Source organism: Phalangium opilio, unplaced genomic scaffold, assembly GCF_054372755.1.
Source record: "Phalangium opilio isolate 3A_F unplaced genomic scaffold, DU_Popi_V2 ptg000017l_1, whole genome shotgun sequence".
NCBI lineage: Eukaryota > Metazoa > Arthropoda > Arachnida > Opiliones > Phalangiidae > Phalangium > Phalangium opilio.
The window spans coordinates 3,968,060-3,995,287 of NW_028324151.1; the positions used below are offsets into that span (position 1 = coordinate 3,968,060).

Below are 27,228 nucleotides of genomic sequence, written 5' to 3' on the forward strand. Positions count from 1 at the left end.
AGCCGAGAGGGTAGACGCTTTGGATCTCTGTGTACACCTGAGTTCAAAAGAGTTCAGCTTTGACACTGCATTGAGTTCAAAGCCTTAGGAACTCACAGATCATCTTTGGCTTTTTAAGAAAGTTTAAAGTGTGGCTATAAAAAAGCCGAGAGGGTAGACGCTTTGGATCTCTGTGTACACCTGAGTTCAAAAGAGTTCAGCTTTGACACTGCATTGAGTTCAAAGCCTTAGGAACTCACAGATCATCTTTGGCTTTTTAAGAAAGTTTAAAGTGTGGCTATAAAAAAGCCGAGAGGGTAGACGCTTTGGATCTCTGTGTACACCTGAGTTCAAAAGAGTTCAGCTTTGACACTGCATTGAGTTCAAAGCCTTAGGAACTCACAGATCATCTTTGGCAGTACATTGAGTTCAAGACATATTGTACTCCTGAAGTGTCTACCCCTCGATCCGAGCATATACAGATCGAAAAGTCGTCTGCTACGGGAGGCGTAACACTATGGGATAGGTTTATTTGTGGGTAACTAATTATTATCATGCAGGGTGGCATAGTGACACTGTCACTTACTGATAGCTAGAGGTAATTACGTGTCCATCCTAAAAGGTTATTAGTGCATCTCAGGTTTGAAACTAACTAACTGAATGATAATTGCTGAATCGTAGAGATTACTACAAGCTTTTCAGTCTGTTGTAGATAGCGGTTGAATTGCACTCTCAAATGATTATGACTGGCAACACTTCTCCGCTTATCGAACTTGTGACAGCATATTTACTTAACGCATTATTATTTTCATAATAGTCTGCGAAACAAAAAACTCTGATGCGGTTTTTCTGATACCGCTAATTACTTTGTTATTCTCGTGAATATTACAACACGTCATTCCTTTTAATGTAAATAAGATGTTAATATCAATTAATCATTTATAATTTATTCGTATATATTTAGTTTTGATTTAATCGCGATTCTCGATCGATGATAACCATTTTTACCTTAACTCCAATTAAAAGTAATTTAGTTGACAGTTTTCCTCGTAATTAAATATATATACGTAACCATAAATGCGTTGAAGAGAAATCATAAATAGGTAAACAAACCAATTTAAATGTAAATTATATTTATTATTAATGATACTCAGGTAAAATTCGCATTTATTTAAAGACATTTTTTAAATCTTTTTTCGTTTTTTTGGAAATAAATTAAGAAAGAAAACGGGTAATGGTCCGACGCGAATTCTAAACCAAAACATGGCATTATGGGTAGCAGGGAAACTAAGGCCTAGCGGCGTCTCTAATCTAGCGTGTAAAAATATGCCCAAACGTTTCCTTTTTGCGTCACCCAATTGACGTCACTAAGTTTTCTTTTGACAACTCCTCGAACTGTATTATAGCTTAAAGCTACTATTCCATATCGTTCGACTATACACTCTTAAAAGTGACGGGCTTTTAAATTGCCTTTGTCTACAGTGACAGGTGATTAACGTAGCAAATATAGGCGGGTACATATTTGCCCGGGACGTAACTTGAAAAGAAAAAAAATCCACTACCACCTTAGAGGACAGAGATGAGATGGAGTAGATGAGATCTCCGTACCTATAACCTTGGCTCTGTACCTCCCATCTACTGCAACCGAGTCCTCCCAGCATCCTAAGGCGGGAGTCAACAGCCGACAGGCACGACCCCTACCTAAGCGCGAGGTGCCATGAGACTTTCCTTTCATTGCTGGAGATCTCCCGTCATCATTTCACCACTCCATCTCACCTCTTCTTCCAAGCCACCTCAGTATACGATTAGACTTATTATTATTATATCCAGGGGTTCTAATGTATAAGAATTTTAAACGCTGCGCTACACGAAGGCGGGAATGGTTGGTGTGTGTTCGTACCATCGCCTCCGCTTTTTTCACCCTTTTGAAGCTAGCTTAGTGTTCTCAAACTTACCTAGCTTAAATTGCTAGATTTCGATAAGTCGGCGCATGTCGAATTGCATCGCGTCTCGCTCCACGCAAAGTAATATAGATTTTATGGAAATTGTTTTTTTAATGTCATAATAGTCATGATATTGCCAGCAAAACTGCATTCTTCTCGCGTTCATAACGGGAAATGCCACATAGACTACAAAACAAAGGTAATATTCGTTGCTTATTTACTTACCTGAGCTATACGGTATTTGGGTGTTATTTCTTGAAATTTGGAATTATCAGCTAAGGGGATTTACCGTTTAGTTTTTAAGTTAATATATTGTCTTTAAAACTATAGAGTTTTAGGCACGTGTAAGATATTTCAAGTTTGTCGCCTGAAAAAACACCCATTCGCTTTTCAAGGGAAATTTAGAAATTGTTTAACTTAAAATTGTGAAAGTGCAATATGTATAATATCATAAGTTCATAGGATATGTTCCTTCCATAAGTTTGTTAATCTCTGGTTACAAACTGGAGCTTGTCATGAAGTGATTGAAATAGGTCATAGATTCGAGGTAAAACGAGGGAGGCTTGGTGAGGCGCTGCTGTCAAAGACTTAGTAATGCAGACTAAATAGGACCTAGATGGAAGTTCTGCAAAATTAACCACCGAGTGTAGGACTTCAATTCTCGCTTGTCGTTCTCGAACTACTTATCTCGAGCTGTAAGTCTAAAGCATAACTTTATTTAAACCTCTTCCAAAAACATTTGCAATCCTAGTAAAAGGAATGCTAACAAAAATAAATTGCTCACGTGTAACGCATAATCCTACCTCTTTAGTTAAATAGTTAATTTATTTAATGTTAATTTTAATGTCACCGCCCGTGGATTCTAACTTATTCGTCCGTCCAGATCCAGACTGGCGCTGTACCAATCCCCTTCTCCATAATTCCTACAGCTCTGACTCTTCAGTATAGTATATACTCTCTTGGAAAACTAAAGCTTTTAAATTAGCACCCTACGCGCGTAGGCCCTCTTTTCAAATTCCAAATTTCATACGAGATCCGACCGAACCGAATGACGTGTTTTGTGGTTCTCTAAGAAAAAAAAAAGACTTACGCAACCCACGTGAGCAAAATCGGCATGTTCGCAACGCAGGTGGTGGCATTTTAATGTTATATTTAAGAGATTTTTATATATATAAAAAAGTCTCGTGTAGGTTTTGGGTAAAAAAAACCAATTATGTTATAAACCCCGCATTTTCTTCAAAACTCATCCATGAACCCCCAGTTCGGAATGGATTGACGTCACTAAAATAGAACAGATGGTTGTGACTAAAGCTTGGAAAAAGCCCTAATTTACCACCATAGCTAACGATAGCCTGGACTTTCACATAAATTTAACAGATCCGCTTCCGATATCTTTCCTAGTGCCTTGAGGTTTAAGTTAATCCAAGCCTTTGTGGGATTTTTTTCTTCAAAGGATTATTGCGGCATTTGAGGCTTTATAGGTCTAGACTGTTTCATTAATTCCAGTAGAGAAGCAAACTCACATCAGGATTGGAGGCCATGGTCTTGTGTTATTTCCCTTGTACCAAGCAGCACCGCTAGAGGCAGCTCGAGTTGGCTAGCCTCCCATGTGTAGTGAACTCGGGAACCGTCTGGCGTTGGTTCTTGGCACGAAGGAGATTACCCCAATGGAAAACGTTATCACTTTCGCTCCTGGCGACTGGCGACAAGTTTCTTTCTGACCCGACCCCGACTCAAAGCCTAGACAGGGACCATTATTAGGCACTTTAAGGGTTCAAAGGTTAAGATTTACCCTGTGGGAAATTACATGGCTGATGGCTGTTGTTGCCGGTCCAATTTTATCACTTGAGGGCATCGCATCATTCATTGATTGCTCTGTTATGTTTGTTTTTATGGGGGAAACACCTTGAAGACTTTGAGTCAATCGAGTAAATAAAGTACACGCTGTTGTCAAGGGTAAGCCTTTAGCTAAAATTTTATCTTCATCGCATCCTGTGTAACTTATTATTTACAAATTTTTAAATCTTTTTGGTGGCGAAACGGAAGTGTTTCCGACAACAGGAAGCCAAACCATACTGCTAAAATTAGACTGGCTGCTTTTAACACCCTTTAATAGGTTCCAGAATGATCCATTTACGGTGGAAGATATATCGGGTTTAGTCATAGGTTTATAATATATGTTCCATTCCATAAGTATGACACCTACCAATACTTCGTAATGCTACTGAGAGACTTACAGCTCGAGATAACTAGTTCGAGAACGACGGAAGCGAGAATTGAAGTCCTACACTCGGTGGTTAATAAATTTTGCAGGACTTCCATCTAGGTCCTATTAGTCTGCATTACTAAGCCTTTGACAGCGCCTCACCAGGCGTCGCTTTACCCTGAATCTATGACCTACGTCACTCACTTCATGACAAGCTCTCAGTGACAAACTTATGGAACATACCTATGCGATTATATTGAACTTTCATTTGAAGCAATTTTTAACCATCGCTCGTAAATCCAAGGGGTACGCCACTTTTTCCTCTAAGAGAGAATTATTATCTCAATACGCTGTTATCACTTAAAATAAAACCGCGGCGAACAAGACTGGGGTATAATAGCCTCTAATAATTAATTTTCGTTGAGCTCCTTATCTCGACGCTAGCACACACTCGCTGGCAGTAATTGTTGGGTCGTGATTTTTATCTAGACGGCTTTGTTAATGCCTGAGATGAAAGGTTAAAATCCACCAAGCTTCTAGTTACTGTTAATTAGTTTTAATTATTTCCCTTCACGGATTACCCCGCGCTTTTCTTTTTTTTAATTTTTTAATTGATTTCTTTTGCTCTTTTGGTATAAGCTACTTAATTAAATAATGATTATTTTCTCCTTGAACCAGCGCTTTCTTTTAATCGAAGAATACGCAAACTTTTAATACCCTTAATTAGGTATATGTTAATTTAATTACAAGTTTTAGATACGAAATTAAATATGGGGTTTGTTTTCAAAAAGAAAACTTAATTGGTTCTTCAGGTTTGCAAAGAAGGGTATAATTAATTTGGTCAGCGATAGATTTAATTTTAGAAGTAGGAATGGAGAACAGAGTAGTCTGGGCGCGCGTCAAAGTCCCGGACACCCTTCCACGGGACGAGCGGGGGGGGGTATGAAAGAAGAGGCGGGTCATAGCGACAGAGGTAAAAAGGAATTACGTATTTTTCGCCGTCCCCGTCAGCAACGTCATCAAAACGTAGTTTAAGTGAGCCAATAAGATAATTTAAACTTTTCGTTATTACGTGTTGGAGGGAGGGACTCTATACTGGAGTTTGAGTCGGACTGAAGTAAATACTATCCGTTCTCCATTCCTACTTCTAAAATTAAATCTATCCCTGATTTGGTATAGTTTCTTGGTGCGTTTCAGTATCCCTTTAAATCTTGACAGTATATGCGTCTTATTTTTTGATAACCTTGCCCTCTCATTGGCATTATTTAGTAATTCAAAACGCCACTTAGTAAATGACCCAAAGTAACAAGATTCTTGTATCTCTGTTTGTAAGATTTTAATGCCGATAATTTTAATGGGGAAAAATCTGTATCCATCACGTTTTATCTTTTTTGGGGAAAAAAAATTATAAATCTAATATCATTTTAGTCGTTTGCATAATTTCATCACTGTATCTATATCTCTCCCTTGTTAAAACACGATAAAATGAGGGGAGAGGGGAGTGGGTGGGGTCTCTCCATTGACGTCATTGATACATTTAAATGATAAAATAAACGAGCTCCTCCTCTTCCCTTCTCCTCTATTTAATGTTTATTATACGCGTCATGAATTTGCTTTTAATTTCTCGTGAATATTCATGAGTTACAAATTGAGATCGTTATACGGAGAATATTTCAATTGTTAATTAGCGAGTTAAAAATAGAGGCAGTGTTTGGCGTGTCGTATCTAATTTGAATTCAATATGTTGCTGTATTATTTATTAAAATGGTCTGTTTTAAGTGGAATATTTAAATTTTTGACAAATGACATTTTGCCCTAAAGGACACCCTAAACAATTAACAATTTATGATTGAATTGTTTAATTAAAAATAGAAGCGTTGTTTTCACAGCGCGTTTGAATAACCATTTTCATAATGCCTATTTCTTTCGTCAACTTGTTGTACTTCTGAAGATTTTTTTATACCAGGGAGAATAGAGATATGGAGTTGAAATGATGATAGGCGAAACGAGGGAATGAAACTCTCCCAGTGTACATTGCGCGTGCATCCCCCCTACTCTTTGGTATATAGGCGATTATTAAGTCACGTGCTGCCACGTAGCGCCATTGTATTTGTATCAGAACTAGCTTTTTTAAGACATAGGGGGCGTCCTTAACGTTTCCGTTCTGTACTACCCTGCCTAAACGCCACTAAAGATGCTGGGAGGACTTCGGTGCCGGTCCATAGGTGGGGATACAGACTGAGGCAACGTGTGGGTTTCCACTCCATACCGTTCTCCTTCAAGTTCATAAGAATACGGTCTAAAATCCATTTACTTATTCGGGAGATTATGGATTAATTTCATGGTAATATATGATGATACAAAGTAACCCCCGTCTGGAGTTTAAAGGTCATTCGAAGACGCGCGTTGCGATATAAACAACTCTAATATATAAAAAAAATCTATTTCGACAGAGCCCTGATTTTGTTCGTGTGCGTAAATGATTTCTAAATATAAACGACTACGCCAAATCGTTTGCCAAACTTTTACCGTATTATCTCTTAGGCCTAATTTATTTCTTTTTAAAAATCCGGTAATAGTTTTTTTATTGCGATCATTTCTGAACTATTTCGTACTATCATGATTTCATATAGTTGCGAGATTTTTATGCCCACCCAGGGAGTTAGATATTTTAAAAGGTGAGGTTTTATAAAAGCCCGAACGTTGCTATTATACATTTTGCTATAATGTTTATAATATGCTGTACAGATTTTGACTTCGAGCAAAGAGAATTTTTTAAAATGGAACCATAACCATATAGATCGACATAGTGTTAAACTCGCTTTTTAATTACTGGTTTTTACAGCTGTATGAGATAGTAATTAAAAAAAATGGTTTCGACATCTTTATACACAGACTAGGTATTGCCGTCAAACGTCACGTGGTGTAGATTATCCGTATTTCGTAATCAATTGGAAGTTTTAATTTATTTTATCATTTTGAAAATGGATTTTTCTGTTTTCTTTTTACGGTTAATTCCAGAAAATCCAATTAGAATAATAAATTGTTTATAATTAAATAATTATTTCTGAGGTGCGCGTGAATGAAGTGTTAATTGACTAGGTGACCTTTCACCTCAAATATCTCAGGTCAAAGTTGAAATCTTCTGATAATTGACGACGTAGTCTTAAAATGTCTATAATTAAAAATAAGAATGTTAGCTACGTTATCTCACATTTGACCTTCGACCTTGGTTAATTTCACACTAACCATACCGCAATTAATAACTATCGGATGACTATACTAACATAGGCGAGAATCCAGGATCAAGGACTTAAATAGTTCTCAATAAATAATAAAAAAATAAGTTGACTTATTTAACTTATTTTTGGAAACGGTATCATAGCAAGCAGAGTCCGGGTTTTTATGTTACGATGGTCCAGGAACTATGAAAGGAACTAAAACTATCGAACGACGGTGGCACTAGTTGCCTAATAAACTCGCCCTTGTCTCGAATTGGAAGTTAGAAAGAAAAATAGTAGAGAGAGAGAAAAAAAAGGAAAAAATTCTTGTTAAAAAAAATTAATTCCGGTGACCTTAAGAAACGAATGCCCTCGTTCTTCTTCTTCCCTTCGCTCGCTCGCTCGCTTGTAATACTCCCAGCTCACTAAACTAGAAACGGCACTCTATACACACACACAACACACCAAACACACTCAACAGTCCCCTACCCTGCCCTGTAGCTACAAAAGTAAATTAAACTGAAATTCTTTATTAAATCTTTAAAATTTTGGCGTGAGAAATATTAGGAATTATTACACGTGCTTTTCGATTTTAAATTTCGGCTTTAAGTTCAAATAAACGAGGTTATAGTTCAGAATAGGGTTTGTACTAGGCCTACACTTTAAATGAAGGGCCTGACAACACTTTATTTAAGTTAATGCCCATAGTGAGAGTGGTGGAAATTAATTATAGATCCAACAGTGATAAGTATCATAAGTTTTTAAGATATGTTCCATAAGTATGACACTTCGTAATGGTACATGCAGCTCGAGCTAGTTCGAGAACGACGGAAGCGAGAATTGAAGTCCTACACTCGGTGGTTAATTAATTTTGCAGGACTTCCATCTAGGTCCTATTTAGTCTGCATTACTAAGCCCAAATGTGACAGCGCCCCAGTCACCAGGCGTCTTCGCTTTACCCTGCATCTATGACCTACCTCATTCACTTCATGACAAGCTCCAGTTTGTAACCAGTGACAAACTTATCATGGAACATATTTTACGAACTTATGAAAGTATCTATAGGCGTGAGGAGAAACCACGTGTGTTTTATGAAGACTTTGGATTATTCTACTTTACGCCACGGTTGTACACGGTCTAACTGCCTAAATGGAGGTTTTGTTGGCTTCCCTCCCCACCTATGATTATATCCTCGCTCGCTGGAGCAAAGCGCTTAGTTGATTTTGTTCTTATCGTATATCCACCAGAACGCTTGTTTTCACCGACCGCGAAACTTCGGCGGAATACGGCGCGTTCTTTTAAAAAATACAATTTTCCGTAAAATTTTGCGTAAAACAAAATGTAAATTCGGCCACGAAAATCACGAAAGTTCGCCGACGAAAAAAAGATAAATAAAAATTGTCAGGTGGGGAGACGTAAGAAGTCCCCCCTTTCAGGACGACCCGGGGTGGAAACTTTAGAGATTAGCAAACGTCACTTCACTTGGACTCTTGGTTTGGTGCTAGTCAGACTCGGACGTAAATTCGGGAAGCGGTTTTTTGTAGACGGTCGGCTGTTGAACTTGATTTGCTTGCCGTGACAGTTATGGGAGGTAGAACCCCCCAAAGGTTACGAGCAAGGAGGCTATATTACAAGAACATGAAGACTTATTGGTTAAACGCTCAATGGGTAAGCCTTTCTCGCACGCAAATTGTTTTGTTTACTACTTACTACTATAGAACCAGAACATATTCTCTTAATTTTTAACTTAATGTTTAAGCCTTGGGAATTTAAAGAAGAAAAAAGGGGGCTTTCTCTAGACTCTTTGTAAAGTTTTTCGGAAAACTAGTTTACTGTAAGGTCATATTGTAACTTGTGTCAAATTAACATTAACACGCGCTGTGTAATGTAAATCACTTTGTACTGTTGGGTTTGGCGTGTGCGGACAAGTGTTGTTGCCAGAAATTTGCTAGTGCAATTCTGCAACAGGCTGAAAAGCTGCTAGTTCTGGTCGATTCGGTGATCATTTAGTTTCAAGCCTGCATGCTCTAATTACGACTTACTGTCAACCCTTAAGCGCTGTTGAAGAGGTACATGTCCCGTTATTCTAAAGTGGTTTTAAAGCTTTTAACTTGTCTGTAATTGGTTGTCAAAAGCTATATTTTCAATAATTTTAACGCCTAATACCGTTTAGTTTACGAAGGATTTGTAACTTTAGTAATAACATATTGACAAGGCGGATTTTAGCTTACAGGCTCTATCAAAATGTACTTATTTAGTTTTCCGACAAAGAGGATTGATACCATTTACACCAGGAGGCCAGGCTACTTGGCGGACAAAGTGCAGTAATAAGTAGCCAGGCTTCCTGCAGTGTAAATGGTATCAATTCTCCTAACCTGAAAAATATGTTTATGATAAAGCTTAGAGTGAAATCAAGGATGATTCAGTGTGTAGTGCAAATAGATAGTTATAAAATTGGTATGGGGTGGGAATTAATTATAATTAGACTCATGGAGAAATTGAGTTTGAACGAAACTGAGCCTAAAATCATCTCTTTGATAATTTTGACAATGTCATCATATATGAAAGTTAATGCATTTATAAGTATACACTTAGTACTCCTATGACTTGTGGTGGTTGTTTCGTCACATTCAAAGGTCAAACGCTTACTTTTTAACGTTCAACTTACGTATACCTCGTCGTTATACGAGTGAAATTATAACGATAACCCTCTGTACTATATAATTTTATATTATGGACTCATAAAATGTAATTGCTTTTATGTAAGCAGAAATTATGATGAAGGCAGTTTCCCGCCTTTAACTGTATTAGGGCCCGGTGAATAAATAGCCTAAAGTGCCAGGACATTATTCCCTGCGGATTGATGATGCTAATATCTCGAATTTTTAATAGCCAGGTATAAAAATAGATTCGAAAGTAAATATTTTACTTTAAAACAAAAACCTTGAATGCGAAGTTTGAAGTTTCAAAACAAAGTATTGTTTTTTCTTTTATGAGAAATTACAATATCTAATGGGGAATTTTTTAAAAAATACGATCTTGGATGTTATTTATTTATGCAAAATATTGCCACCAACTTTGGAAATTTTATTGGGCAAATATTCCATGCATCTTGGGTGGTTTTATCTAAATTGACGTAGGAGTGTCTCTGTTGTCTCTAGTGATGACGGTGGGATGGGAATCATGGGATGTGATAGGAGAGGTTGTATTGTATTCAAAATGAGTTTTTGTGACAGGTTTTTTTTCCGTAGTACGCCATTAAAGCTTATGCGTATGTTTCTTTCTCTTAAACCCGGACAGAGTTGAGATTTACGTTAGTTTTTATTGAAGTATCTTGGAAGATTTAATCAAAGAGGGTATAAAGAAGTGGAGTTGAAGCTAGAGTAGATTGCTTTGGCAAGGCATTTTAAGGAGGTCTTGCGTCTCTTTTTTATTTACTTGTTATATATTCCTTCTTAATATCCGGTTTCAACCAATAAGAGGGCAGAGAAAAATACCGGAAGTTCAGTGGACAGTGAATGGGACAGCTAACCAAACCAAAGATCACGGATATGATTGTTTACAATTCATATCAGAAAAATTAATAATTTATTCATAACTTTAGTTTAATTTACTTCCCTTTTTTATCTTTTCGCTTACTTATGTTCAAAGAGACGGAAGAGTATAGGTCTGTAAAGTCATTTAGATGGTATAGTCCTACTAATTTACGATTTGTTTGAAGAAGTAGAGAAAAAGGGGGTAATTTTACTATCACGTGTCTTTACGTGTCGTTTAACGACTGTCGGAAGGGGAAAATGAAAATGAAAATGTGTTCTCACGTGTCGCGAAATTCACGTGCCAAGCCTAGGTAGGCTAATAATCTGTTCTATTCAATTTCCCCTGTCAATTTTAAGGTTGTTTTTATTTGTGTTGCCCTTGAATCACTACGAGCTCCTGTATGATTAGTTGTATTAGAATCCAACGTTAGAATTTGAATTTGAATTTCGGTGTAAGAATTGTAAGAACGATTACGCTACACAGGCCGAAATTTTCCCCTAATTAAAAATAATGCAATGCAATACACTTAAAACGTTTCGTTGACTTGTTTCATTTTATGTATGAAATGTAAGTTGCACCAGGAAATTATAATAGGTGACTCCAAAGGGTGACTCATGGAACGGAATTATTTTGGCCACGTTTCTCCATGGCCCATGCATTTTGTAAGGATAAACTTGCCTTTGTGATGCGTCTTAGGGGTTATTAGGGTATTTTAGTAAGCTGGAAATACTTCGGGTATGGTATTTTCAATAAAAGGGATATGATACCAGCGCCTCCTACATCTTTCGTTACGCAATAAGAATTTCCTGCTTGATATACAGGGTGTTTCTAATAAGTCTGCATACCATAAATTAAGAGGGATGTTCTTTGGGAAATCGATTTTGAGTGGAAAATGTAACTTCTATCTCCATTTTGCCACAAGGGTCACTGTTTTCAAGTTATTATTTGATGGAGCGTTTTAGGGATGACCCCTGAATTAAATTAGAAATTGTCTAAATCAGTTTCTTAATTAAATTTAAGGGGGTCATCCGTAAAATACTTTGACCACTCTTAACTTGAAAACAGTGTCCCTTGTGGTCAACAAAATTTAGATACAAGTTACATTTTCTATAGTCAAAAGCGATTTCCCAAAGAACATCCCCCTTAAAATATGGTATGAAGACTTATCAAAAACACTTTGTACATCATCTTAGCATCTTGGAAATACTCTTTACAGTTAACAGAGTAAAGTTCGATAGTCTTGAGTAGCCCCCCACCCAATATCCTCTTTGTGCTGAGTAACTAATTAACAAAGGCAATAAACTATTTCGTAACCAATATAAATATAAATATAAACTCAAACTCAAAGATGTTTACATTGAAAATATAATAAAGTGTGCTTAACTGATTAGAAATTAAATAGTTTATTTGAGTTTTAAAACGTTTCGCGTTACGAATGACGACAGTTTTTCAACGCATCTACGTCAGAGCATTTTTCATCAACATGCTTTGAAATTGTTTACATACTTGAGTACGCTCGTCCTACGCGATAAATAGTAAATACACGCATTCTTTTCGTTCATTTTTAAAAAGAATTTTGCTAGCGCTAGCAAGCGAGCAAGCATTTCGGAAGTTTTAATTCTTTATAAAATCCCCGGAGTCGGAAGTCCGGCTTTATTCGAGCTAGATACAGCTTAGTATTCAATATCATCGTGTATTATAGGTCAGGCGTTCTCCATTGACGTCACAAAAACTGAGTTCTTATCCTCTATCCTCGTGAAATTCTAAAATTTTTTCGCCGGAAACTTACTTACGCGGCTCGTGAAATACGCGAGAAATAATTATCACAAAAAACGTTCGTCGCAGTGTTGTATATACATATATATCAGTGAGAAGCAACAGGTGTTATTAGATACCGTTCTTTGATGAGAAAGGTTCAACTTTATATAAGCGGAAAAGTTCTTTTAGTTTTTCTTAAATTCAGATAATTAAATTACGCGATTTAATGATGTCGATTCATCGCAAAAGGATTTCGAATATTCGTCGTAAAATGAACTTGGCTAGATTCACGTTCATGTTAGTTAATGTAAGTTTTTTTTATTATTATTTTGTTAATTATAGGTGTTATTTAAGGAAAATAATGTGCATTTAATATTGCATTTATTGTTTTATTATTTTTTAAAATGAAGAGTTATAATTTATAGTTGTGTACTAGTGCAATTGATGAAATAAATTTTCTTAGTCTTAATTGTGATTACCCAGTTTAAATTAATTAGGGAAATTTATAAAAATGATAGTGAATATTAGGGAAACCTATATAGAAAACTCGGGGAAATTCAAAAAGCATTCAAACAAAAATTAGGGAATTTCAATCTCAAAATTTTGTAGAAACCTTAAAAGATGTTTGAACTTTGAAAGAAATGAAGTTAAATTGACGTTGATCAGTGAATTTAATTTTTCGTAACTCCTTGTTATTGTTTAAACAAAATTAATGTATATTTAAAATTTTCCAAAGTTCAATTCCTTCAAACGTTATAATTACAGTATAGTGCCTTAATTCATTTTAAACACAAAAATAGTATCTTCAAGACTTCTTAAGATAATCTTAATTGATAATTATGTTGTTTGTAACTTAAGCATCGTGTACTTGACCAAAATATAGCCATGGCATCTCATATTATTTTAAACTAGATATTAATACGGTTTAACGTAAATATCTGCCATTAATACACACGCGCTCTTCAAATTATGGAAAGAAAGAAAGAACGAACAAACAAATTAAGTATATTATAGTGGAATATGAAACGATATTAATGTGTGTGTATATATAACGCGTGTTCTGCCGTATCCTTGTAACTCTATTCCGTCACGGTCAAATCCGTTTTCTAAAATGGTTCTCAGATGAGGGGCAGAATGGAGTGAGTGAGAGAGAGAATGAAAAAAAAAAATTAATTTGTTATGAAAAAACGCGATACCAAGAAGTGATATCTAGTTTATTAGGGAGAAGGTATAAGATGCCTAAGTATTTGCGCGCCATAGTCCCAGTCCCCTTTTAAAATATAAGGGGGGGACGTAAAAGGAGGCCGGGCTATTTCGCAGCCTCTCCTCAGTCGGAAAATATGACTGTAATTTTCGTACTCATTCGCGTCGCGCTGACGTGAGTTTTCAAGAACCTTTGAGATGCTGGGTGTAATTTAGAGGCGGCGGGGATTAACTCCGGACCTACGTTACGTTTGGACAGGAGATAAAGCTAGAAATGTGGCGAATTTAAACCTTCTCCCTAATAAACTAGATATCACTTCTTGGTACCGTTTTATTATATACAGTACGTTTTTATTTTTTTACTTCATAAATTGGGTTATTTATTTTTTTTATATAAAAAATATGACTCTCAGTTGCCGCTAGAAATTTGTCACGTAGATTCAACGTTTATAAAAACATTATGGTGGTGATGGTTTTTTTTTTTTTTTTTAAGTTTAGTTTCGAGTTTAGTTCGAAATACACTTTAAAATGAAGGGGTGATGACGTCAGATATAAGCCACTTTTATGTGACGTCGAAATTACGAATTGTTAATAGTAATATGTTGTTATGGTTATGTATTTAAAAGTTTATATAGTTATTGATGGTGTTGATTTCTCCAAAGTTCAATTGCAAGACTCTTCAAGATAAGAAGGGGCGATGATGATGTCAGATATGAGCTAATTTATGTGGCGTGGGAATTACGAATTAGGCTTAGTAATATGTTATGGTTATGCAATGTAAGTACAGTGGCTTCTATGGGAAATCGATTTTGAGTCGTAAATGTAACCCGTAACCTCCATGACATTTTTGCCATAAGTAGGGTCACCTTAAACAAGTTATGAGTTATTGAAGAGTTTTAGGAAAGACTCCTTAATTTAATTAGGTTTCTTACTTAATTTTAAGGGGTCATCTCTAAAACACTTCTATCATAACTCTACCCTTAGGGGCCAAAGAACATTTTCGACTTTATTTTTATTATTGAATCTTGCCATGATCTAACTCTTAAGAAGTTCATTGACATTATATTTATTTAGAAAAAGTATTTAGAATACACCGTCGCAATGCAGCTAATCCGACATAGATTATTGGCTGCCCATAGCTAAATACGTAATTCGCAGACAGACAGACAGACGTTCGTGCAATCCAGGATTAGATCCTTTTTACTTTTTCTTCTCTATTTATTTTTTCTTTATCCAAATATACACGAATCACTAATTAAAAGGAAATAATTAAGGTCATAGCTTACGTCAGCTTAATCATTATAAACGTCTAGAACGCCCCGATTAAGAAATTTAATTGAAACAATGGATGGATGGATATTAAGTGTATTATTAATTTATATTTTTCGTGAGGTCACATGGATAAATACAAAGAGATTTATACCACCCCGTTATTCATTAAGTTTAGATTTGAGATAATGGATATTACCTATAGTTAGGCTTTGAAATATAATGAATAGGCTTAGCACCGTTCTAACAATAGACATGAATTTTTTTTCTTCTTGAACTTTGGAAGATTGAGACAATGGTTTCTTTTTTGTGGTGGTGGTGGTGGTGGCTTGGGAATTTCATTTTGGCTCACACCCATAAATACCTGGGTTACTAAGCAGGCGTAATGTTGATTCAGGGTTGCCATAATACCTGGATATATCTATGAGGATTTTAATATAAAACCTGAAGAAAATTTACGAAATTTAAAGTCAGGAAATTTCATAGAATTTGTTAGGTAATTTTTCTATAGTAGTTCTAGCATGAACTATAATATTTTTAAACCAAGTATTCTGATTTTTTTGCAAATAAAAGTGGTCATGGAAAATTACTTTTAAATTTTAATTGAATTATTTTAAAAGTAAATAACGGTTGCAACCGCTGTTATTTTAAAAGTAAATAACGGTTGCAACCGCTGTTATTTTAAATATAAAGAAATAGTGGGAAAATATGTAATTAACTACAGTTTACTGAACTTCGTAACTTAAAACTAATTTAATTATTCTAAAAATAAGTTGAAATTTGACTTTCAACCTTTGTAATTTAATAAAATAATCTGATCAAAATACATTCTAAATAAAGGACCCTAAAAAATGCGTGGGTTTCAGATTTAAATGTCTGTAGAGAGAATTTAGACTCTTGGGGGAAGTTGAGATTCCATTTAAATTAAGTTGAATTAAATTAAATTAAATTCGGTGCGCATTTTGTCTTTGATGTCTAACGCGCATGAGCAGAAAGGATAAAAAATATATATGCTTTTTTTTCAATTCTTAAATAGCAATAGAATTAATATAATTTGTCTTTCAACTTACGCCTTTTTCTCTTCACACCAACCACTCTTTTTTGCGTTCACGCTGCTGGCTTCGTTCTCGTAGCTGATTCCAAAATTTAGATTACGCAATCTAGGTCATTGCAAATAAAGTGATCGGTTGTTCCAATAATAGTCCTACGTGTACCACTTAGGAAAGAGAAACAGAATAAAAAAGATATAATAAAAAAACTAAATATTAGACTTTTGACAAGGCGCAGACATTTTTCAAACAAGAGTCTAGAATTAAAAGTAGGTGGAGCTGAAACGTTTCACGGTTACGACTGAATAATCATAGCCAATGTCGTGTCGAGACCAAATGAATTAAAAATTAAAAAGAGAAATTAATAGAACAAGCTTAGCGACGTCGTGGAAGTAGCGAATTATAGGGTATTGTAGTAGATTGGGGATTGAAAAGACAGTGTTAGGGACGTAGTTTGAACTAAGGGAGCTGTTTCCGAACTTGTGAGCGCCAGTTGCTGGCTAGCTAGAAGACGGTAACCTGACCCCCAATTGAAATTAACCCAACTGAACTCCCATTGATTCTATGGTGGTCAGTGAGAAACTTATGGAACATATCTTATGAACTATGTTATTATAGAATGGTCATTTTACATCCAAGCCCCCTCCTAATCAACAAAGGTGCAATGAACGACGGTAACCTGACCCCCAATTGAACCTAACCCAACTCCTATTGAGTCTATGGTGGTCAGTGAGAAATTTATGGAACTTATCTTATGAACTATGTTATTATAGAATTGTCATTTTACATCCAAGCCCCCTAACTCTAATCAACAAAGGTGCAATGAAAGACGGTAGCCTGACCCCGCAATTGAACCTAACCCAACTGAACTCGTATTGAGTCTATGGTGGTCAGTGACAAACTTATGGAACATACCTTATGATCTATGTTATTATAGAATGGTCATTTTACATCCAAGCCCCCTAAACCTAATCAATAAAGATGCAATGAAATTAAGGCTCTGAAAAGATATGGAAAATTCAATTTATTTCTTTAGCTTGAAAAAAAAAGAGAAAATAGAAAATTTTCTGTGTAAATATTAATTTATTCAAAATTTAATTTGCAAATTTCGGGACGGTAAAGAACCCTCGTTTTAATTTGAAAAATTCCTCCTCCTCCTCTTTTCTGTGTGTATATATTGATGTAAAGGCAAGGCACCCCGACCCGAATAGGGTCATGGGCGCTCACGTTGCGGTGCTCTCTCTCTCTCGAGTCTCTACACACTTATACAAAAGAAGCGTGTTCTCGACTTGAGTCCTCCATGGATTGGATGGTGATGATGATGATGGGGCTTGTATACTTATAAACGTAAACTTGAATCGTAACTTTTTTATTTTTATTACATCTACATTGACAAGCATTCCCCAATTTCCGTCCTCCCATCTCCGACGACGACGCGATTGAAGGCTAAAAGGGCGGCGAAGAAAAAATTAAAACATTTTTCTGAATACTGAATTTCTAATTTTTCGGTGTAAATTGAATCTTTTTTTTTATTTTTTTATTTTTTTTGTTTCCTGTACAAGATTCGCGTCTCCTATTTTTGTTTTAGTTAAAACGGATGTTAACGTCATGAAGTAGGATTTGTAAATGTAATATTTTCATCTTGGTAACTGTCAGTATGTCGGGTGAAGCCACCTTGCAGTGTTTACTGAGGCTATGTATTTACTACGAGCCCCTTTAGAAATGTTTTCACTGCTTGGTACACGTGTTTAGGAAAAATGCCTACGTTCAGGACTGGGTGTATTTTCTATCAGCTCCCGCGAAAATTCCGTAAAAGGGATAGTACTTAGCGTTTAATAGACCATTTTTAAAGGGTGAGGGGCCGAAGTATAGTCTACTTAATAGTTACCATTTCTTCACCAAAGTCCTTTTGTTCGAAGCCATACTATAACGTCATTGTTTTCAAATTACCTACCAATGTTCAGTCTTAAGGAAAAACAAGGTGGTCAAACACCATACTCAATTTTACCCCCATCCATATTTTGAAAAAGGTCTATTTCGACTACCATAGTTTTAGATACGTAGAAATATAAAAAAATTAAACCGAAAAAAGTTACCTTTGTTATTCGAAAATCGGGAAATATTTCGAAAATGGAGTATAAATAAAACGTAGTTTCACCGGGTGGTGACGTCATAACTGTTTTTTTCTTTAAGTCTCCCTCCGTCTTGAACTAAAAATAGAAGCGTTAGATTGTATTATTTTTTCTTTTCTTTTTGATATACATTTCGATATTTGCCCAATCGCTCCGTTTAACGTAAGAATTTGCGTCATTCGTCGTCGACTATGATGATGTAGATACTCGTGCGTCCCGATTTTTGTTTTATCGCGTATATCGATTTGTAATACAAAACCGCTTTTTTATTTCATTTTATTTTATTTATACAAATAGCGATGAAATCCGACTCTCTCTAGAGAGCAAGAGAGAGTCACTTTTTTTAAAAGAAAAATAGCTTTCTAATTTTGTATTTGGATCAAATTTATGACGCTATTATTATTTTTATCGGAATTATATTATTATTTTTATCGGAATTATATGTCGTAAGAGGTCATTGCATATCTATTTTATTTATTTGTTTATAATATAAGTACTATTTTAGGTTTAATAAAACTGTGGGAAAATAAGAAAGGCAATATTTTTTGATAGATTGAAGTAGGTTTATAAAAACTAATATAGAGAATAATTTGGTGCCGAAACCCGGGAATGTCTATTACTATCTCATTAACGTACAACGTTTTTTTTTGCATATTCATCCAAAAATAATTTGATAATTTATTCTAAAAGCACTCTAAAAAGTATGAAAATTTTACCTTATTCATTATTTCTATAACCTTGCGATGGGTGCATTGTATAATTTATGGAAAACGGGAGTTTTCCCAACTTGACTTTAATTCCAAATCTTTAAAAATTAATTAAATTTCAATGCCCTTTCTTTTATTATTATTATTAATTTAAATTTCCCAAGGATTTCAATTAGACATCGCAATCTTACTAAATTTACAATGAAGGCAAGTATAAAAAAAACCCCTATCTACGTCAGAAGATGGGTGTTTTTTTACTACAATCTTTGTAGTAATTTCTTTTGAGAAAAATATTGTTATTGTAAAGAGGGATTTTATTTGAAGACGAAATAAATTGATGTGATATTTTTGGCAAATCGTTTGTTCATATTTTGCCATAATCCTGTTTTGACGGTTTAAATCTGTACGAAAAAAGAAATACGCAGCTATTTCTTTTATAGATTCTCAGTATTTGACCCTGACTTGTCAGTTGAACGCGTGATACATTGGTTAAGGGTGCTCTTGGCTTATACGTAATACGTACTTCAATAGAATACCAACGTCATTTAAAGAGAGAACGTTACAAAGTAGTCCGAAGTTATTGTAGGTTGCAGTTCACAAATATAAAAGGAGTTGCCTTCCTTTCAATATAATGAAAATGTACAAGAATACTTTAAGTTACTTGTTTCTGATAACTTCTATAGGGATGTATTAATATCTATCCATTTCGAGTTAATTTACTTTAGTTCCAAGCCGAATTTTTAAGTTGTCTCTCTCAGTCTGTTCCCAGCAGGATACTGAAACCACGTAGGAATCTCCGCAACTAGCTATTTCCGTTTTAAGCCTTTTACAATTCGAGAGGATATTGTACGCTGTGTCAAGTTTGGTTGGGGTTGTGGTTTACCGTCCTACCAAATAAAGTCAACGCGGTTTGATTAGACAGAGACGTAAGAAGGTCGTATCTCTTCTATTTATACTTAATTTTGCCCCAACTAATGTAGTATCGCTTCTCAATTGATCATCCATCATAAACTTCTTACTTCACCCCAAGGTTGGTTGGTGGTAGTTTTATTTAATAATGTTCCATAAAGATGCTTGAGTTTGTGGTGGTAGAGTTGAGTGTAGCGAAACCTGTTATATTAGGGACAAAGGTTACGTTGGTTAAGTAAGGAACAAGATTCAAGTTCTTGGTAAAGAAAAACTTAAATTAAGTCTGAGGAGGTTTGACCTGTTGAACTTTTAAAAGTCTGGATGGTTTCTTAAGATAATTTATTTTCTTATTGAAATAATGACAACGGAAGAGCTGAAAATGATAAATTCTAGAGAGGTATTAATTTTTTGGATATCTGTTGACGTCAGTGTGTTGATAACAATAATGAACAAAAGCTTAATCAGATGTATTTTAAATTTAATTTTTAGATAATTAAACGTATCAAATTATGCTTTAAAGTATCTAGCCCTTCTTAACTCTGTTTTCGAAAAATTACTTCAGGATTTGATAAATTAAATATTGCTCAAACTTTCTTCCCATGGGTCCATTGCTTGTGGCTACTGGTCACATGACCCATGGAAGAGGAAGGTAAATTTGCTGATTCTTTTAGTCAGGTACAAGCGTGCATAATATGGAAGAAAGCTTTCCAGAATGTAGAAACATCTCTATTTCTCTTTCAGAAACTTTCATATTTACTCGGAACTAATTCAAATTGATAATTTAGCTTATTCACGTTTCTCACAATTATTGAATGAACACTATAGGGCTTATTCGTTATGGCGTGTACAGTAACTAATTACGTTCACTATAAATCATAGCTTGTCGCTTTGAACTTGTACTCACTTGTCCCCGCCCCTTTTACGTTTAGAACTTTTGGTCCATATATATATAATCGCAGGTGTTATGTGGAAACATATTACATATACATTTTCGTATGTGAACGCAATATCCGAGTCCGACCCAAAATGTATAATACTTCTCTATAAAAATTGATCCCTACCAGTACGACTTTATTTCATTATACTTAACGTTTCGTTTACTGGTGACTGTAACTGAACTTGCATTTCTAAGGTATCTTTAGCTTTTCTTCTCTAGAAGTTAATAAACCCGAAATTATCACAATATCACTAGAGATTGACATCTAGAAAGGGTATGTTGTAACGAATATCTTTTTTGTGGGTTGATTGCCGAGGATTTAGTACCCTATCACGGTTCGATGCCCACCTGAAGTTTGATTAGCAGTTGAGCAAATGAAAAAGGTTAGCCTGCCTGGGAAGAATCATGTAACATAACTAAAGTATTAATTGGATTCAAAGTTTCATCCTTCTATTATCCCCTGTGTAATATAATTTAGTCATGATAACTTCGAGGTTAATCTAGTTTTAACTTATAACTTGGAGGAAACATTCTTTTGGGTGTCACGCGCTGTTTGTCTTCTGTTGTAGAAAGCTGAGCTCGGAATAGCTTCTTTGCAAATCCATTTTGCGTAATCTTGTTAAAGCGATAGAACGGAAAGGGACCAAGAAAAAAAGAGAGATATCTACTCTAGGGTTACGAGCGTGATATTGGGCAAAAGAAATTTGTAAGTAAGATAGGTATCTCCGGAACGTCTCCCAAAGAACCATCATCCTGGATTCTCGCTTTTTCACGGCTCCCCGATTTTTATTGGGCATGGGAGCAGCCTTTGGCTGTAAGGTATAGCTACCGTAGTGATTTCCCCCAAAACCCATTCATCCACAAAGTTTCTATCCTAACGGTTTGTTACATCTGTGCCTGGAAAAAGAAATTAGGATCCCAATTCCTTTTAGACTGTGATTAGTGAGTGGCCTTATCCGGAAAAAGGTCATTGCTATTCTGCTTAGTTGGATATATTACGGGTCTTCGATATAATGGGGGTTTTATTAATATCGGTATCAAGTACCAAAAGGTTATTGCTTCGTAATAACTATGAAACGAATCCGATTTAGAACGGATGTGTTGGGTTATACTAGAATTGTATACGTAGGTTTTTTCGGGATTACGTAGTTAATTGGAAACCTGCTCGACTGTTTATAATCGGTTAGATTTGAGTTCCCGTAGGTCTCTTGATAGAATTCCCAACCTAAATTTTCCTATTCCTTTCCATTTTCCTATTGTAGGCAGCCAATGCGGGAGACAAGAAAGCCGCTGAGCTGACTTCGTTTTTGCAGAATGCCAATAAGTCCAGAGAGGTGCTGGGAACCGCGGCGAACCATCACAATCACCTTTTGCAGTTGGGCGGAGGCGTTGGAATTGGTCCACCAGCCGCGCCGGGCGTTCAAACAACGGCTAACGCTAATCACAACAACTCGCTTCTTCACGCCTACAACAATAACAATCAACAACATAAAAAGACGTCGCGCAAAAAGTGGAAGCAGTTGGCCAAGAACGCCTTTTCCACCAAGAAGAGTTCCTCTTGCTCGTCTCGCGATCTCCAAAATGGTTCCAATGGTGGAAATGGCGCGGTGGTGACCGCCAGTAGCTGCGGCGGCATGGTAGGAGGCGACCATCAACCAACCCTAGACTGCTGCTCTTCTTATTGGCTTGAAGGCAAAGCTCAGAATGTAGATTTCAATGACCTAACCCTGCTACAATTGCTAGCACTGGTAGGCTACTTTTCATTAGAGCCATATTCGTTACCCCATCCCGGCTTAGTGTTACCCATTGTCCAAAATTCCCTGGCTTCAAAATAGTTAAGTCTTTTAGAATAGTATTACAATATTTCCCCTTTCCTTAACCACCTCTAGAATTCCTTGGAGTTGAGCGCTCCCGCCAGCGATGTCTTGCTCAAGAACCGATCGAACAGCTGGTTTCAGTTATCGGGTCACGAAGGGTCTTTCGCCGTGGCTGGTCCAGGTTCACTTTGGAAGAAAAGAGGTTCCGGCATGGATACGGAAGTCGAAACCTACGAACAGCTAATGAAGGAGACTGAAGCCTGTCGGGATCTTGTGCCCAAATTCTATCGCTGCGTAGAATATCAATCAGACCGTATCCTTTTTATTAATTACTAATGAAACGTAACGTAGTTAGTTAACACTATCAAAGATATGTCTTCCTTAACTCGATGCAACCTCAGATTTTATTGAAATGCAGGATCTACTATTCAATTTTAAGAACCCTGCCATTATGGATATCAAAATGGGGACCAGGTAATTACATCTTTCTTTGATTTTTCTTGAGGAATTTTCAAACTTCTAGGAATTAACTCGTGAGACTTTTAAAACAGGACGTTTCTGGAAAGCGAGGTCCAGAATCTAGCAGCTAGGAAAGATCTCTACGAGAAGATGGTCAAAGTCGATCCAGCTGCTCCAACACCCGAAGAACGCGAGACGGAAGCCATTACCAAACTACGTTACATGCAGTTCCGCGAAGACTTGAGTTCTTCCTCGACATTGGGATTCCGAATTGAAGGATACAAGAAAGAGAATCAGCTCGAACCAAGCACCGAGTTTAAACTCGTTAGGAGCGTCGAGACAGTAACGGAAGTTATGAACTCTTTCCTAAGTGGGGACCGACAAGACAAGGAGTACAAGCAGCGGGTCTGCAAACAATTCTTAGAGAAAGTGAAACGTATCAGGACCAAATTTCAACAGTCGGATTTCTTCAAAAATCACGAGGTAACTAAACTTACTTACCAACCTTTTACAACTATATAAATTAAGATATTAACGGTGATAAGACCTGAAACGTAATTATGGTTGTTGGTAGCAGCGGAGTTGCACGAAAATAACAACCGGATTGTTCCTTAATTTGTTTTAAGGTGATTGGTAGCAGTTTACTGCTGATTTACGATAGTCAGAGAGTCGGAGTATGGATGATTGATTTTGCGAAAACTGTTCCTGTACCGGAGAATGTTACTATTGATCACAGATCAAAATGGGTGCTAGGAAATCACGAAGACGGCTATTTGTTTGGTCTAGATAATCTCATTAAGGTTAGTACTATAACTTGTGATGTTTTATTAAGATAAGATGTGGGTACTATGACGTATATGCAGGCCTAACATTTTATCACTATTCCACATTGTTAGTGATAGAGCTTTGATATTTGGGTACAATAACAACAACGTGCAGGCCTAACTTGTTATTATTATGCTGCATTAACATAATAACAGAAGTATATAATACTTCTCTCCGAGAGAAGTGTACGAGCACAAAGCGGGGTAAGTGTAACGTCACTCTTCCCAACATCGTATCATTTAGAGCAAGGTTACTAAAACGAATCACATACGCGATAAATAGTTCCCTCATCATTACTCTATTAGCGTTTAAATATTTGGCCAGACGCATGCATGCGCTTGCGCATTTTTGTCCCACGTCAAGACAATCAAGGTTAGTGGGATGATTGTTGGGGATTTAGTAAATACCAAACAATTATAGAATTCACCTTACGGTGCGAGAGTTACCCATTTGTAGTTTGATGAGCGGGAAAGCAAACTAAAAGGGATCCCTCGCCTGGGAAGAATGACGTTACATAACTAAAGCATTAAGAGGATTCAGAGTGTCATCCTTTTTCTATTATCCCCTTCTGATAATAATAATAATAATTAATTCTCTATTATTTATTATTATTCTACTAAAGGTTTTGGAAAGTTGCGACGATTCCAGTAGTACTATACCAGAGACGTCTAGTAGTAGTACTCCAGTTTAGTTTACAGGAAATAATCGCATTTAGTCCTTTCCCCCCCCCCTTACCCCCCTAAAAAGACGTTCTTCATAATCATCCCCCATTTTACGAGCTGTTTTTGGTTACAATACTAAACCTAACGAGAGAAAAAAACAAACATTTAACATTTAAAAAAACAACGGAATTTAAAAAAAAAAAAAAAAAAAAACGATAACAAAATCTTCCATATTTCGCTTAAGTTTAAATGAATTTCATTCCTCTCCGTTCCGTTCAGTTCAGTTCCGTTAATGTTTTGTTTGAAAGTCGTTGTTGCCGGGTGATACGCGACAAACAACGCTAAAAGTAAAGAAAAACAACAATAACAACAACACTGTGCCAGACATTAACTATTTATTCTTAAAAACTCTTAGAGATTACATTACGCTATGAAGTGTCCGACGCCTTTTTATTTCATTCTTACCGCGCTTCTTCCTAAAATGTGCGCGAGTTTTTGCAGCGTAAACAAACAAACAAACTAGAAACTATGAAACTATTACGTTCTTGTTTTTTTCCAAGTGCCAACCATATTATTATTATTATTATTATTATTATTAAATCTAAAAATACAAACAAACAAACAAATCAAATGTGTTTAAATAAATAAATGAATGAACTAGTCTCCCAATTTTTTTTTTTTTTTTTTATGATCGCGGTTGCGTCACCAATTTTTGCGTGTGTTTTTTATGCGTTGCGTTTTTGTGTTAAAACGCGCGTTAATATTAAGCGCAGCTGCGTGAGTGAAAATTTTCAATTTCTTTTTTCTTTATTTTTTTTTTTTTTTTTTTTTTTAAGAAAGCCATACAAAATACCTCCTCCTACCATTTTATTTTTTTAAAACTTTTTTTTAATGAATATTACATTCTTTTTAATTGAGCGCATGCGCGTAATCAGGGTGTAGTTAATTATAATTATTATTATTACGAAAGGAAAAAAAAATAAAACAGTCTCAAGCAAAAAATAAAAAAAAAATTCCATCATCGTACGATGTTCAATTGATTAACACCCTGCGTAATTATTTGCATTTGAGCAAATATTAATTAATTAACATAAAAAGGTCTCATTAAAATCGTGTGTTCGATATGTAAATGATGTATAAGCATCCTTGATCCGATTTATTGGAAACAAAAGAAAAAAAAATCAAATTAATTCCGAATTTAACGTTTTCGAATGTGTTTAATTTTCAAAACGAACGTCTCTCTATGTTTTGTATTTCAATTTTTCAATCTCTCTCTTCTAAAATTATTGTCTTATTAGAAAAACCAAATTAAAAATTCATCTTGACTGGAGATTTTCAACCCTTTTATCGAAAGAAAAGGGTTGTATTTTTTTCTCTGATTAAAAAAAAAAGAAAAACAAACCAAAACCCGCGACTACTAACTACTGTCATCCAAATTAGTAGAGAAAAAAAGAAAAAGAAAAAAAAAACGATGTATATTTATGTATATACTATTTATTACCCATTACATAATTAAAAACTCAAATGTGAAACGTGTATGGCTTTTTATAGACGCATTTCAATAGGAGCTACGGGGACGCGACGTCAACGTTGTATGGCCTGAGCTGACGACTAAGGGTCCAATATGGTCCCCAAAATCGAGGTAAGAGATAGGAGGGTATAATATGACGTCACGACGAAGTTCGTGGTGGTGTAAGACTATAAGGGTTTGTTTTGGCCAATCAAGTCGAATGTTTCATAGTTTTGTACTTTGAAATCTGACTTGTGTTGGCCTAGAGTAAGTGACTGTGTCATTGGGTATACGAATTCGTACAAGTAGTCTTTGACTACAGTCTAGAGTTCCTTTAACTTGCGAAACCAATATCAATGATTTTTTTAGTCAACTAATTCTTCAGTGATGCCACATTGTTTTGGGTTGGAAAACCGCCAAATGCACTTCTATGTAGCAACCATTAGCTGTTAGTTGTTTATTTAGAAATCTCCAACATTTGGCAAAATCATTAAAAAAATTATATTGCAATTGGACTGGAACCATTGATGTTTTGGGCTAAATATTGGGCTGGTCTATTTTTGAAATATACGAGTCCAAAGTTCACTCCCTGTGGTTCTCTATATACTGCACGTCGCGGACCGGTGTCTTTACCTCTTCTTTTAAAATGGCGTAGCCCGATACCAGTAGAGATATATAATAATCCCCCTTATTAGTAAATAAGCTAAAGCTAATTTCCAAATTATTATTTTACGATTTTTGATAATATTACTGCAATCCTGAAACCTATATGTTGTCTTACCCTGACGCGTGCGACCCAGACCCTCGACTTGTGGTTTTCGTCGATACCTTGACCACAACCCCGATTAATAACCCCCCCCCCCCCAGTACGAACTCTACTTGAAACCAACACTGATGGTACTATAGAGTGCTGTCAGTGGTGACATCAGATCCAAGGTTAAACGTCACGAGTCTGCCTTTAGCAATGGGCGGCCATGACAGTTACCGTTTTTTCTTTATGGGAAAACAGTATGGGTGACGTCACACCGGCGCTTCTGACAGCACTCTATACGGGACTTACGAGGTTACCGCCCCCTTTTTCGGAGAGTTGTTCTGCCAAGGCTAC

The 27,228-nt window shown here is 35.9% G+C and overlaps 1 protein-coding gene across 1 annotated transcript in view; it reads left to right on the forward strand.

Moving 5' to 3' along the window:
• LOC149702557 (inositol-trisphosphate 3-kinase homolog) overlaps positions 1–26,145 on the forward strand; it is a 49,924-nt gene extending 23,779 nt beyond the window's left edge. The window contains exons 2-7 of the mRNA XM_089866416.1: positions 22,113–22,598; positions 22,740–22,980; positions 23,069–23,141; positions 23,219–23,609; positions 23,753–23,926; positions 24,574–26,145. Of these exons, the coding sequence (XP_089722542.1) occupies positions 22,485–22,598; positions 22,740–22,980; positions 23,069–23,141; positions 23,219–23,609; positions 23,753–23,926; positions 24,574–24,642 (1,062 nt within the window). The 5' untranslated portion in view covers positions 22,113–22,484 and the 3' untranslated portion in view covers positions 24,643–26,145. The remainder of the gene's footprint in view (positions 1–22,112; positions 22,599–22,739; positions 22,981–23,068; positions 23,142–23,218; positions 23,610–23,752; positions 23,927–24,573) is intronic.
• The last annotated feature ends 1,083 nt before the right edge of the window (positions 26,146–27,228 follow it).